Source organism: Elgaria multicarinata, chromosome 5 (genome assembly GCF_023053635.1).
Source record: "Elgaria multicarinata webbii isolate HBS135686 ecotype San Diego chromosome 5, rElgMul1.1.pri, whole genome shotgun sequence".
NCBI lineage: Eukaryota > Metazoa > Chordata > Lepidosauria > Squamata > Anguidae > Elgaria > Elgaria multicarinata.
In genome coordinates, this window is record NC_086175.1 from 7,501 (window position 1) to 22,250 (window position 14,750).

Below are 14,750 nucleotides of genomic sequence, written 5' to 3' on the forward strand. Positions count from 1 at the left end.
ACCCTAACCCTAACCCTAACCCTAACCCTAACCCTAACCCTAACCCTAACCCTAACCCTAACCCTAACCCTAACCCTAACCCTAACCCTAACCCTAACCCTAACCCTAACCCTAACCCTAACCCTAACCCTAACCCTAACCCTAACCCTAACCCTAACCCTAACCCTAACCCTAACCCTAACCCTAACCCTAACCCTAACCCTAACCCTAACCCTAACCCTAACCCTAACCCTAACCCTAACCCTAACCCTAACCCTAACCCTAACCCTAACCCTAACCCTAACCCTAACCCTAACCCTAACCCTAACCCTAACCCTAACCCTAACCCTAACCCTAACCCTAACCCTAACCCTAACCCTAACCCTAACCCTAACCCTAACCCTAACCCTAACCCTAACCCTAACCCTAACCCTAACCCTAACCCTAACCCTAACCCTAACCCTAACCCTAACCCTAACCCTAACCCTAACCCTAACCCTAACCCTAACCCTAACCCTAACCCTAACCCTAACCCTAACCCTAACCCTAACCCTAACCCTAACCCTAACCCTAACCCTAACCCTAACCCTAACCCTAACCCTAACCCTAACCCTAACCCTAACCCTAACCCTAACCCTAACCCTAACCCTAACCCTAACCCTAACCCTAACCCTAACCCCAACCCCAACCCCAACCCCAACCCCAACCCCAACCCCAACCCCAACCCCAACCCCAACCCCAACCCCAACCCCAACCCCAACCCCAACCCCAACCCCAACCCCAACCCCAACCCCAACCCCAACCCTAACCCTAACCCTAACCCTAACCCTACCCCAACCCCAACCCCAACCCCAACCCCAACCCCAACCCCAACCCCAACCCCAACCCCAACCCCAACCCCAACCCTAACCCTAACCCTAACCCTAACCCTAACCCTAACCCTAACCCTAACCCTAACCCTAACCCTAACCCTTTAACCCTAACCCTTTAACCCTAACCCTTTAACCCTAACCCTTTAACCCTAACCCTAAACCCTTAACCCTAACCCTAACCCTAACCCTAACCCTAACCCTAACCCTAACCCTAACCTTACCATTCGAAGGAGAAGGGTGTGTGTCTTTGGAGCTCCTGAGTTCGTTTCAAACAAACGCTTTCCAGGGGCATCCTGAATAGAGAGGCGAGCCCCCCCAGGGGGGGAATGCTAGGGGAAGCCCTCGGGCATCGGGGGGTGCTACTCCGGACCCCCGGGGGCTGGGGGTTCCCCGGCAAATGGAGCAGAAATGAGGCCCCCCCGGGAGGCACTTCATGGAGGCAAAACAATCAGGCCTGCGGACTGGCTTGGAGCCTAGGGAGACGAGTGCAGCTGAGCTGGTAAGCCCGAAGAGCACCCCCTTGGAGTTGGAAGAACAGGCTGGGGGAACCTCCGGACGGCAGGAGGGGGAGGCAGGACAGTCCTCCAGTGGAGGGGGACTGGGCTTGCCTGGGGAGCCCCTCAAAGGCTGCAAACAGCAGACAATGCAGAATGAAGGTTTAAAGCCTGAAGTTACTGAGTGTTTGCAGAAGCAGGGCCGTGCGGATGAAGCCCTTTCTCTGGCTGCTGCGGCCGCGCTGGCTGTTGAAACTGCGGCGAGGGTGCTTCAAGACGTTGAGGAAGGAGGGCCCCTGCTCCCGTCGGAAGGGGGGCTGGAGGGCGGCCCCCCGTAGGCGAGGGAGCCTGGCCGGTGGGACTCCTCGCGAGTCAGGGCGTGTGGCAGCCTCAGCTGCAGCAGCAAGCGTTATCAGCGGAGCCGGCCACCTGGGCTTCGGCTGGGATGGAACGGGTCTCCCAGGGGCCTGATTCTGCGGCCACTCAGGGGGGGCAGGGAGCGGGCCAGCGGCAGCAACTGGAGGGGCGTTCGCAACCCGTGCAGCACACGGGCTTGCAGAAGTATTTTTTGTACCGCGATGACTTCAGCGACGACGACGACGACGACTGCGACGACAGCGACAGTGATGATGAGGACCTGCGACGGGACAGACGAGACCGCTCCCCGCTAAAGGACGTCCAGCCCGCAAATACGCGTGCGGCCGGCAGGGTGGCTCCGGGACGGAGAGCGGTCGGCCGGCGCAAAGCGGTGGCGAAACCCTCCTCTGTACCGCCCCGAGGGGTGTCGGGGAGGAGGACGGCGGCGGGGGAAAGTGCAGAGGGGGAAGACGACATGGAGGTGTCGGCGCCCGGAAAAACCGTGGCGGCGGAGGCCTCCTGCGACAGCGAGATGGAGGGGGAACGTGGCGGTGCCAGCGGCGGTGGCGGCAGGGGCAGCGAGGAAGATGTCGATGGTGGGGGTGAGGACGCAACCGGAAAGAACGGCGGCGACCCGGGAGAGGAGTTGCTGGGGGGCCGAATCGACGCCGTGTTTCTACGGGAACATTTCCTCACCGACTTCGGATCGGCGATGGAGGATTACGACGGTGGTGATGGCGGCGGGGAGCGACGGGGGCTGGGTGGAGGGGCCTCGGAGACCGAGGAAGGGGCTAAGAGGATGGTGGCGGGGGAGGGAGCCTCCTCGTCGGAGGGAGGTGGCAGTGGGGGCGGCTCACGGGAGCGGCGCATCCTGGCCCGGTGGGCGGAGGTGTTGGCCACGCCTCTGGACCGGGTGCAGGAGATCGTGATGCCCTCGACCGCCTTCGACAGGATGGACTTGCTGCGTTTGTGGGGCTACGTGGTGGCGCGCATCCCGCTGCCGACGGTGCCCACGCGCAACCTCACCAAGTATGGTCAGCAAAAGATTTGGGGGTTCTTTGACCAAACGTATGGGCCGCTACGGGACACGTTGGCGGGGCTGTGCCACCGCGGCATGAGCGAGAACCAGCTGGCTTTTATGTGCTCCATGGCGTTGGGGGCCCTTGCACGCATCCTCGTGGCCAGGAAGCCAAGGGGGGGCGGCGTGGCAGTGATCCCGGAGTGGCTGGAGGAGGCCAGCCTGATCCGCTGCCTGCAGGACATCCACCGGACGTGGGAGGTCGCGCCGACCGCGGCGCCTGTGCTCTTCGTGGCTCGTGTGGACGACCTCACCTCTTTTGTGCCGCAAGAGGCTTTTCGGGAGTGGCTGCAGAAAGTGATCGGGCTGCTGCGGCAGCGGCTCCGTATTCGGAAACAGCAGCGGCACGAGCAGCGGCCCGGCAAAGGCGAAGTGAAAAGCGACCCGGGCCAGGGCCAGCAAAAGGGGCAGGATGGTTCACGAAAGAGCTCCCTGGGTGCCACCGGGGCGGGGGCGGGAGGTGAGCCTGGGAAAGAGGGGGGATCACCGACAGGGAGGAGGGCAGGAGCGCCCCAGGGCGGCGATAATAGCGGTGGGGAGGGGAGCGGTGGCAGTGGCAGAAGAGGGGAGCGGAAGGCGGATGGGTTCAGAAGTCCCTCCGCTCCGGGGGGGAAGGGGAGCGGGAGGGAGGGGGACCGGGAGGATGGCAAGGGAGGAGGGAAAGCCACAGGTAAGAGGCGGGAGGAGGAGCGAGGGGAGCGGACTGTTTCGAAGAAGGGGGGAGCTGGGCCTTTGGAGGGAGTTGCGGGGGGGCTAAGCGCCTTCGCAAGAGTGGGGGAGGGGCGATGCAGAAGGAAAAGGAGGAAGGCGGTCTCATGGACTGGCAAACGGGAGAATGCGCACCGCTTGACAGCCGTAAGGGGGGCCAACGGGAGAGACAGGGCTGTGGGGGGGATGCTTCCGCCGCCATCACTGGGGAGGGCCAAGAGGCCGGGAGGATGGCTGGGGGTGGGAGGGGAGGAGTGGGGGGGGCCTTAAAATCGCAGGCGGCCATGACGACGGGGCGCTCGTATGCGAGCGTAGCCGGAAGGGACGCGGGGGGGAAAGGGTTGGGTGAGGCGGCTGGGAATGGAGCGGCAGGATGGCGGCAGCGGCAGGGGGCGGACGAACAGGAGCGGGAGGAGGAGGAGGGTCTCCTGGGCCGGGTGCTGGAAGATTTCCCGGATGGGGTGTCCGAGGATCCCTGGCGCCGTTACGTCATTCGTTTCCGGTACCTGCGGGGGAACGACGAGGGCCGGGACACGCGGGACTATTTGGCCTCTGAACTCCTCGTGCGGACGCTGGGGCTGAGACCGGACGAGGTCGTGGCGCTCATTCAGCTGCCCGGGTCCCAAGAGACGGACGTGTGCCTGGCCTCCGAGGGGGCCTACAGGCGGTTTTGGGCCGAGTGCCGGGCGTTGCGGCGCCTGCAGCCCGAGCTCCTGGAGGGATTCGATATTTTGCCGCTCTTCCGGGGGGACACCAAGGTGCTCACCATCGCCTTTCGTACTTCGGCGATCCCGGAGGGAGACGTGGCCTTGTGGTTGTCGAGGTACGCCAACATCCTCATGGGGCCGGAAAAGAAGCGCGATCGACATGGGTTCTGGACCGGCGAATACCGGTGTGTGGTGGCGTTCAAGGATGTCTCCCACAGAGGCCTGAGTCACGAGGCGGGGGGAGGGCCGTCGACGGGCCCGGAAAGCGGCGCCCATTCGGCGTCGGACGGCCGTCTGCCCAAATATTTTTATTTGGGGGCGGAGCGGGGGATCACGCGCTATAGTGGCCAGCCGCCGGCCTGCTTTCAGTGCGGGTCCTACGGACACTGGCGTCGCAGCTGCGTGACCCCGCTATGCTCGTGCTGCGGGGTCCGCGGTCACCCGACCGCCGCTTGCCAGCAGGCCATCCGGTGCAACCTGTGTGAAGAGCTGGGTCACACCTATTACTGGTGCCCTATGGCCCAGTATAACATGAACAATGAGGAGCGGCTCGCCAAGGCGCATCGGGCCGCCCGGATAGGCAAGGAGCGCGCCGAGGCGCAAGCGTGGTACCGCCGCCACAGTCGGGAGCAGGAACAACAGCGGCAGCAGGGGTGGCGTGGCGCAGGCGGCGATGGAACCGGGGAGCGGGGCGGCAGGGAGGATCGCGAGCGCCAGCACGATGGCGATGGCCCGGCAAGACCGAGGCACGGGGGCTCAGGAAGAGGGGAGGAAGGGGACGTGACCGGGGTGGCAGGTGGTCCATAGGACAGGGCGGAAAGGAGGGAGCGGCCAGGGCCCGGGGACGGCGGAAAAAGGGGGTGGGGGAGGGGAGGGGAGGGCCGAGGATAGCATGGAATGGTTGGCAGGGGAGGGGAAGCGCGCGAGGAAAGTCACAGTGGAGGTGAGAAACGCATTCGCGCTCTTAAGCGAGCGGGGCGATGAGGAGGCACCCACCGCAAAGACGACATGGACAGAGTCGCCAGAGGTTGCCGCGGTGCAAGCTGAGGTAGGAGCAGAGGCAGAGCGGGCGACAGAGGTAGCGGCACAGGAAAAAGGGGGGCCGGAAACCAGTATGGGGCTAGCACCTAGCGCAGGGCTGAAGGATCGGCCGCTGGAGCTCCCGCTCCCTCAGAGACAAAAAGTGCAGCGGTCAGAGCCGGCGCCGGCTGAAATGTTGAAGAGGCGGCCCGCGCCGGTCGATTCGACCAGCCCGCCCCTGGTGGAAGAGGGGGAGGGCGACGGGGAGGGTCGCGAGCAGCGGGCGCGCAGGCGACAGCCCCGCAAAAGGAGGAAGTCGCAGCCAAAGGGGGACAGTGGAGCGGAGGAGGGGGATGCCGAGGGGAGCGATGGGGGACGGGAGCGGGAGCCGGGAGCGGCTTCAATCCAGAGTGGGAATGAGAGAGGGAAGGGGGAAGGGGCTGCGGGTGGCCGCGATGGCGGTCAGGGCGCCGCCGCGGCAGCAGAATGCGCAAAGGAGGGGGCGCCGACAGTGACGGAGCCGGAAGGGAATGTGCCGTTGACGGAGCTAAACCGGAACGAGGAAGCTGAGGAGGAGAACCAGGGGAGGGGGGAGGGTGGCGAGGAGCCAGCTGAGGGCGGGGAGGGGAAGGGGGAAGGAGTTCTCTGTCCCCTCGTACCATACCAAGCCTCGCCGCGGCTGGAGGAGGGGGAGGCTCCCCTGCCAGAGCCACCACCGCCACCTGGGGGTGCTCCACAGTTGCTCTCGAGTGAGACTGCACCGTTGGGGGAAAGGGGGGGGCACGACCCATCTCCGCAAACACCGACGGGGGCAGAAAAGTTGAATGGTGATGGGAGGGAGGGGGAGGGTGCTGTGCCCTAATTTTCGGGAACCCCTCATGGCTGGCGCAAACGAGCAGGGCCCGGGGGGGGCCACGCGAGCCGCGCTGACCTTGCGGCTGATTACTTGGAACGTGCGCGGCTTGCGGACTCGGCGGCGGATGGAGGAGATCGTGCCGGCCTTGGGCCGCTTGGCGGCGGATGTGGTGTTTCTCCAGGAGACGCACTTCGTAAACGAGCGGGAGCGCAGTCAGGCTCAGCGGCTATGGCGGGCGGGGCCTTCGATCTGGTCTTACGACCCGGAGGACGCCGGAGCGGGGGTGGCGGTGCTCTTCCGCTCGCGGGACGACTTGGTCGTCGACGCGGTGGTGGAGGCCGTGCCGGGACGGCTCCTGGTGGTCGATGTGACCTTAAAAGGCTGGGCGGAAGGCCGAGAGGAGGCGCGGGCCTTCCGGCTGTGTGGCCTGTACGCTCCGGTGGCGGCCGCACAGCGGCGGCTGTTCTGGGACCGCTTGCGGGAGGTGTGTCCACGGGCTACGACGGCAACTGGAACGACGGGCAAGGGGGGGCTGGGCACAGGGAACAGGCGGTGCCTGGTGGTCTTGGGCGACTTTAACAACCGCTCGCGGATGGCTGACCGCAGTGCTTACGTGGGGCTCCCGGAGGGACTCCCGGGAAAGGAGGGGGGGAGGCCAAGTCAGGCCCCGCAAAAGCCGCCGCCCCTGCTGCCGGACGAGCGTGAACTGGAGGGGTTTTTGGCCAAAGGGCTGGGCTTGCGGGATGTGGCGCTCGAAAGGCAGGTGGGCGAAGAGGGAGGCCCAGAGGACGGCCTCGAGTTCTTCCCGGTGTCGTGTCGGAGGGCGTACGAGGGCGTTTATCGCAAGTACCAAAAAGGGGGGCTTAACGCACCGACATCCGAGGGGGAGGGTGGGGAGGAGGGGGCCCCTTTGAAGCAAGTCCCGTTTACCTATTATCACGCGCGGTTTGCGAGTCGCCTCGACCGCCTGCGGGCGCCGCCGTGCGTCCGGACGGACCGCTGCACGGTGGTGATCACCCCGTGGTCGGACCACGGCATGTTACGGGTCACGCTGGGTGTGGGGGAGGTGACGCCGCGGGGACCGCCGCGGTTGTGGCGCCTGCGGCCGGAGGCTATGGAGAAGGACGCGTGCCGGAGCCTCATCGAGACGACGCTGGCGTGCCTGCTGACGCTCCGGCGGGCGGGGCTGTACGAGGTGGATCGGGAAGGGAGCGGCGCCCTGGCGTGGTGGGAGCGGGTGAAGCGGGAGGTACGGCGGCGTTGCCGGAGGCAGGAGCGGGCGGCGTACGACCGTGACACGCGCCGCTACCACCAGGCCGTGGACCGCTTTGTGCAGTGCCACGCCCGAGTGGCGCGCGGTCTGCCGTGTGATCCCATGGTGCTGCAGCAGGCTCGGGAGACGATCGCGTGCCATCAGCGGCAGCGTGGGCGGGCACGCCGGGCGGAGAAAACCTATCGCACCGCGGGGCCTGTGGTGGCCCGGGACGAGTGGGCTAGGGCGAGGGAAGGGAGCGGTGCATCTGCAACGATGCGGGGCTTGCGGCGCTCGGAGGACGACCCGGTGAGCGGGCGGCCCGAGGACATGCTGCGCATCATGGAGCGCTATTACGAGGAGCTCTTCGCGGAGAAGGCGGGCATCGGTGCGAGCTGCAGCAGGGCCTTCTTGGATGGGGTCGCCGTCCCTCGGCGGCTCAGCACCGAAGACGCACGCAGCCTGCAGGGGCCCGTCACTGAGGCGGAGGTTGCGGAAGCCATCGCGAGCGGGAAGAGTCGCTCGGCGCCGGGGCCCGACGGGCTCGGCTGGGCGTTTTACAAGCGCTTCCGCCGCTGGCTGGCCGCGCCGCTGGCGAGCGTCTTCAGCGAGTGCCTGGCCCGCGACCGCACGAGCGAAGCGTTCGGCGAGGGCACGCTCATCTTCCTGCCCAAGCCCACGGGCGACCGCACGTTGCCCCAGAACTGGCGGCCCATAGTCATGACGAACGTGGACTACCGTGTGCTGGCGAAGGTGCTGAACGCGCGGCTGGCGCGCGTGGCCGGACGCCTGGTGGTGCGCACGCAGACGAGCGCGGTGCCGGGCCGGCGCATGTTGGACTCTTTGTGCGCGCTGCGGGAGGTTTTTCAGAGGCTCCAGCAGAGAAGGGGGTGGCAAGGCGGTGGCGAAGGCGGCCAGGGAACGGGATGGCACGGAGGCCAAGGGGGCATGCTGTTGCTCCTGGACCAGCGGAAGGCCTTCGATAATGTGCACCACGCCTTCCTGTGGGAGGTGTTAAATCGAAAGGGGGTGCCGCCTCAGTTTGTGAGGTACGTGCGCCTCCTCTATCGAAACGCGGGAGTGGTGGCGCAGCTGGGCGACGGGCGCCGCGGCACGGGCAAGACCCCGGTGCGTTCGGGGGTGCGACAGGGCTGCCCCATGAGTCCGCTCCTCTACGTCCTCTACTTGGACACGCTGCTCAGTCGTTTGGAGCGCGGCCTCGAGGGCGCCCATTTTGGCGACGACGGCATGGGGGAGACGGGGTGTAGCGGGGCAGCGAGCGTATGTGCTCAGCACCAGGCGCTGAAGCTGGTGGCGCACGCCGATGACGTCGTGCTGCTGGTGCGCGATGAGGGCGAGCTGGCATGGGTGCGACACCAGCTCGATGTGTTCGAGGCGGCGTCGGGCGCACGCATCAACCCCGACAAGAGCTGCGTCGTAACATTCGACCTCCGCCTCCGGGGTGACAACGAGGCTACGCTCCGGACGGAGCCGCTGGCTCAGCGACTACGGAGGATGAGGGCGCCGATGGGAAGGGAGAGCAGCCTAATACGCAAAAGGGGTGGCGGGAAACGGAAAAGGAGAGGGGTGGAGGAGGAGGGAGAGGAGGAGGAGGGGGATGAGGAGGAGGAGGAGGGCGGGGCGCCTGAGGCAGGGCTCAAGTTGCTCGGCGTCTACTTTTCCGTGCGCCGTGACGGCTATCAAAAGAACTGGTGGGACTGGGCTGACAGGGTGCGCGATAAGGTGACGCGCTGGAGGCACTGGCGTGGGGGGCTGAGCCTCTACCAGCGGGCGGTGTACGTGCGTACGTACCTCATGCCGCAGGCGGGCCAGTTGGCCGCCATCTATCCCGCGCCGGAGAGGCTCGTGCGCGACATGGAGGGCACCCTCTTCCAGTTCTTGTGGGGGGCCAAGACCTTCCCGTTGGCCCGAGCCGTCGCCTACCGGCCCGTGTCACACGGCGGGCTGGCCTTCCCGGCTGTGGCTGCGACGCTGCTGGCGGCCTTTCTGGCGCACAATTTCGGCAGGTGGGCGAGGCGGGAGCAGAGCGAGCGGCTGTGGCAAAGGGGGAGGGGAGGGCAGCAGCAGCAGGACGGAGGGCAGGAAGACGAGCAGGTCCTGAGGCCCTTCTGGATGGAGGGCTTCCACAGGGGATGGCGGGGGATGCGTTGGGCCCAGCGCTGGTGGGAGGAGGAGGGTCGAGGGGGGAATGTCGCCGTCACGGCCGCTGACAAGGTGAGGGGGCCGGACTACCTCGCTGACATCTACGGGGCTGTGCGGGAGTGGAAGGTGCCGGCGACGGCCCTGCGGCCGACGCTGACGCCGCCAAAGGTGCAAAAAACAGGGGACGGGGACAAGGCGGACATCGTCCAGCTAAAGCGCCGCCTGTGCTGGGAGATGTTGCAGGCACGCCTCTGGAGGCCGCATGCCGAGAAAGAGCGTGCAAGGCAGGGTCGTCCGCGGTACCTGAGGGAGCTGAGCTTCCCCATTGAGACTTTCCAGGACCGCCGGGTGCCCTACCGCTTGTGGGAGACGCACTGGCGGGCCTTCCACCTGGTGCTCAATGTCCAGGGGTGTAAGCCGTGGCTTCGCGACAAGGGCGAGGGTGGCCAGGCCTGCGTGCGCATACGTTGCCAGCAGGAAAACGTGGGCTTTGGGCAGGCCACAGAGCAGGAGACGGTCGAGCACGCGGTGCACACGTGCGTTGCGGCCCGTCTCTTGTGGCAAGCAGTTGCTAAGCAGCTGGATTGGCCCGATCTGCTCGCGCAGCCTTGGGAGAGTATTGTATCAGGGCAGGAGCCGCCGGGAGGTTTGCGCGGGCCAAGGAAGAAGAAGGAGCGGGGAAGGCAGGGGGCAGTGCCGAGGCCAGAACCGGAGGGGGAGGAAGAGGGGAGGAGGAGGATGCTGCCGCCGCCGCCGCCAGAACCACCGCCAAAGCCGCCAAAGCCGCTGGGGGAGGGGGAAAAGAGGGGAAAGCGGGGGGCATCACAGGGAGAAACACGGGAAAATCGGGGGCAGCACGATGGGAGGAATGGCAGGGCGCACGGGGGGGCTGGAGGAGCACCAGGGCCACCTCAAGCAGTGGGGGGGGGACTCGGGGAGCGGGGGGCTCGACCAGCAAGCGGAAGGGGGAAGAGCGGAGGGTAGCAAAGGGCTAGAAGACAGGGGGCCGGGACTGTCTAGCCAACGGGTGGAGGGAGCAGGTGCAAAGGGAGCAGGTGCAAGGGGGGCTACACGGGCCCAATCTGAGGATGATTACTGGGTGGTGCCCTGGCCCATGGTCCGGCTCCTCAATTTGTATGTCCTGCTGGCCCTGGCATTTCAGAGGAGATGGGAATTGAAGCATGGCGCAGACTGTGATGCGGCACGCTCGGCCGGCATCGTTTGCAGGCAGCTCGATGAACAATATCAGCGTGACAGAGTGCGCCTGCCCACGCAGCAGTGGAGACGACGATGGCCGTGGAAGGGAGGACACCTGCATACGCCCATCACCTAGTTTTAACTAAGCGTAGGCACTAAGTATGTATTAGTGTATAGGCAAGTTAGCCAATTCTTGTATTAGTTTGGGGAACTCCCAGAGGGGAGGGTTGGGGCCGTTTGTGTTTGTGACGCGTTTTCGCGGTCGGGTTTGTATTTTCATTGCCAGGTGAAAGAGGTGCTTGCACCAATAAAAATTTCTCAAACCTAAAAAAATTTCTCAAACCTAACCCTAACCCTAACCCTAACCCTAACCCTAACCCTAACCCTAACCCCTAACCCTAACCCCTAACCCGACCCGACCCGACCCGACCCGACCCGACCCGACCCGACCCTGACCCTGACCCTGACCCTGACCCTGACCCTGACCCTGACCCTGACCCTCACCCTCACCCTGACCCTCACCCTCACCCTCACCCTCACCCTCACCCTCACCCTAACCCCAAACCCTCACCCTCACCCCAAACCCTCACCCTCACCCTCACCCCTCACCCTCACCCTCACCCTCACCCTCACCCTCACCCTCACCCTCACCCTACCATTCGAAGGAGAAGGGTGTGTGTCTTTGGAGCTCCTGAGTTCATTTCAAACAAACGCTTTCCAGAGGCATCCTGAATAGAGAGGCGAGCCCCCCCGGGGGGGGAATGCTAGGGGAAGCCCTCGGGCATCAGGGGGTGCTACTCCGGACCCCCGGGGGCTGGGGGCTCCCCGGCAAATGGAGCAGAAAGGAGGCCCCCCGGGAGGCACTTCATGGAGGCAAAAGAATCAGGCCTGTGGACTGGCTTGGAGCCTAGGGAGACGATTGCAGCTGAGCTGGTAAGCCCGAAGAGTACCCCCTTGGAGTTGGAAGAACAGGCTGGGGGAACCCCCGGACGGCAGGAGGGGGGGGCAGGACAGTCCTCCAGTGGAGGGGGACTGGGCTTGCCTGGGGAGCCCCTCAAAGGCTGCAAACAGCAGACAATGCAGAATGAAGGTTTAAAGCCTGAAGTTACTGAGTGTTTGCAGAAGCAGGGCTGTGCGGATGAAGCCCTTTCTCTGGCTGCTGCGGCCGCGCTGGCTGTCGAAACTGCGGCGAGGGTGCTTCAAGACGTTGAGGAAGGAGGGCCCCTGCTCCCGTCGGAAGGGGGGGCTGGAGGGCGGCCCCCCGTAGGCGAGGGAGCCTGGCGGGTGGGACTCCTCGCGAGTCAGGGCGTGTGGCAGCCTCAGCTGCAGCAGCAAGCGTTATCAGCGGAGCCGGCCACCTGGGCTTCGGCTGGGATGGAACAGATCTCCCAGGGGCCTGATTCTGCGGCCACTCAGGGGGGGCAGGGAGCGGGCCAGCGGCAGCAACTGGAGGGGCGTTCGGAACCCGTGCAGCACACGGGCTTGCAGAAGTATTTTTTGTACCGCGATGACTTCAGCGACAACGACGACTGCGACGACAGCAACAGTGATGATGAGGACCTGCGACGGGACAGACGAGACCGCTCCCCGCTAAAGGACGTCCAGCCCGCAAATACGCGTGCGGCCGGCAGGGTGGCTCCGGGACGGAGAGTGGTCGGCCGGCGCAAAGCGGTGGCGAAACCCTCCTCTGTACTGCCCCGAGGGGTGTCGGGGAGGAGGACGGCGGCGGGGGAAAGTGCAGAGGGGGAAGACGACATGGAGGTGTCAGCGCCCGGAAAAACCGTGGCGGCAGAGGCCTCCTGCGACAGCGAGATGGAGGGGGAACGTGGTGGTGCCAGCGGCGGGTGGCGGCGGGGGGCAGCGAGGAAGATGTCGATGGTGGGGGTGAGGACGCAACCGGAAAGAACGGCGGCGACCCGGGAGAGGAGTTGCTGGGGGGCCGAATCGACGCCGTGTTTCTACGGGAACATTTCCTCACCGACTTCGGATAGGGGATGGAGGACGACGACGGTGGTGATGGCGACGTGGAGCGACGGGGGCTGGGTGGAGGGGCCTCGGAGACCGAGGAGGGGGCTAAGAGGATGGTGGCGGGGGAGGGAGCCTCCTCGTCGGAGGGAGGTGGCAGTGGGGGCGGCTCACGGGAGGGCGGTGGGCGGAGGTGTTGGCCACGCCTCTGGACCGGGTGCAGGAGATCGTGATGCCCTCGACCGCCTTCGACAGGATGGACTTGCTGCGTTTGTGGGGCTACGTGGTGGCGCGCATCCCGCTGCCGACGGTGCCCACGCGCAACCTCACCAAGTATGGTCAGCAAAAGATTTGGGGGTTCTTTGACCAAACGTATGGGCCGCTACAGGACACGTTGGCGGGGCTGTGCCACCGCGGCATGAGCGAGAACCAGCTGGCTTTTATGCGCTCCATGGCATTGGGCGCCCTTGCACGCATCCTCGTGGCCAGGAAGCCCAGGGGGGGCGGCATGGCAGTGATCCCGGAGTGGCTGGAGGAGGCCAGCCTGATCCGCTGCCTGCAGGACATCCACCGGACGTGGGAGGTCGCGCCGACTGTGGCGCCTGTGCTCTTCGTGGCTCGTGTGGACGACCTCACCTCTTTTGTGCCGCAAGAGGCTTTTCGGGAGTGGCTGCAGAAAGTGATTGGGCTGCTGCGGCAGCGGCTCCGTATTCGGAAACAGCAGCGGCACGAGCAGCGGCCTGGCAAAGGCGAAGGGAAAAGCGACCCGGGCCAGGGCCAGCAAAAGGGGCAGGACGGTTCATGAAAGAGCTCCCTGGGTGCCACCGGGGCGGGAGGTGAGCCTGGGAAAGAGGGGGGATCACCGACGGGGACGAGGGCAGGAGCGCCCCAGGGCGGCGATAATAGCGGTGGGGAGGGGAGTGGTGGCAGTGGCAGAAGAGGGGAGCGGAAGGCGGATGGGTTCAGAAGTCCCTCCGCTCCGGGGGGGAAGGGGAGCGAGAGGGAGGGGGACCGGGAGGATGGCAAGGGAGGAGGGAAAGCCACAGGTAAGAGGCGGGAGGAGGAGCGAGGGGAGCGGACTGTTTCGAAGAAGGGGGGAGCTGGGCCTTTGGAGGGAGTTGCGGGGGGGCTAAGCGCCTTCGCAAGAGTGGGGGAGGGGCGATGCAGAAGGAAAAGGAGGAAGGCGGTCTCATGGACTGGCAAACGGGAGAATGTGCACCGCTTGACAGCCGTAAGGGGGGCCAACGGGAGAGACAGGGCTGTGGGGGGGAGGCTTCCGCCGTCATCGCTGGGGAGGGCCGAGAGGCCGGGAGGATGGCTGGCGGTGGGAGGGGAGGAGTGGGGGAGTCCGTAAAATCGCAGGCGGCCATGACGCTGGGGCGCTCGTATGTGAGCGTAGCCGGAAGGGACGCGGGAGGGAAAGGGTTGGGTGAGGCGGCTGGGAATGGAGCGGCAGGATGGCGGCAGCGGCAGGGGGCGGACGAACAGGAGCGGGAGGAGGAGGAGGGTCTCCTGGGCCGGGTGCTGGAAGATTTCCCAGATGGGGTGTCTGAGGATCCCTGGCGCCGTTACGTCATTCGTTTCCGGTACCTGCGGGGGGAACGACGAGGGCCGGGACACGCGGGACTATTTGGCCTCTGAACTCCTCGTGCGGACGCTGGGGCTGAGACCGGACGAGGTCGTGGCGCTCATTCAGCTGCCCGGGTCCCAAGAGACGGACGTGTGCCTGGCCTCCGAGGGGGCCTACAGGCGGTTTTGGGCCGAGTGCCGGGCGTTGCGGCGCCTGCAGCCCGAGCTCCTGGAGGGATTCGATATTTTGCCGCTCTTCCGGGGGGACACCAAGGTGCTCACCATCGCCTTTCGTACTTCAGCGATCCCGGAGGGAGACGTGGCCTTGTGGTTGTCGAGGTACGCCAACATCCTCATGGGGCCGGAAAAGAAGCGCGATCGACATGGGTTCTGGACCGGCGAATACCGGTGTGTGGTGGCGTTCAAGGATGTCTCCCACAGAGGCCTGAGTCACGAGGCGGGGGAGGGCCATCGACGGGCCCGGAAAGCGGCGCCCATTTGGCGTCGGACGGCCGTCTGCCCAAATATTTCTA

The 14,750-nt window shown here is 65.5% G+C and overlaps 1 protein-coding gene across 1 annotated transcript; it reads left to right on the top strand.

Annotated features, from left to right (window-relative positions):
* The first annotated feature begins 5,087 nt into the window (after nt 1–5,087).
* LOC134399365 (myristoylated alanine-rich C-kinase substrate-like) lies at nt 5,088–6,077 on the top strand. The gene has a single exon (XM_063127388.1). The coding sequence runs from the start codon at nt 5,088–5,090 to the stop codon at nt 6,075–6,077; it is 990 nt and encodes a 329-aa protein (XP_062983458.1).
* The last annotated feature ends 8,673 nt before the right edge of the window (nt 6,078–14,750 follow it).

Coding starts and splice junctions, on each gene's coding strand:
- LOC134399365 (XM_063127388.1), top strand. CDS start 5,088: ATGGAATGGTTGGCAGGGGAGGGGAAGCGCGCGAGGAAAGTCACAGTG.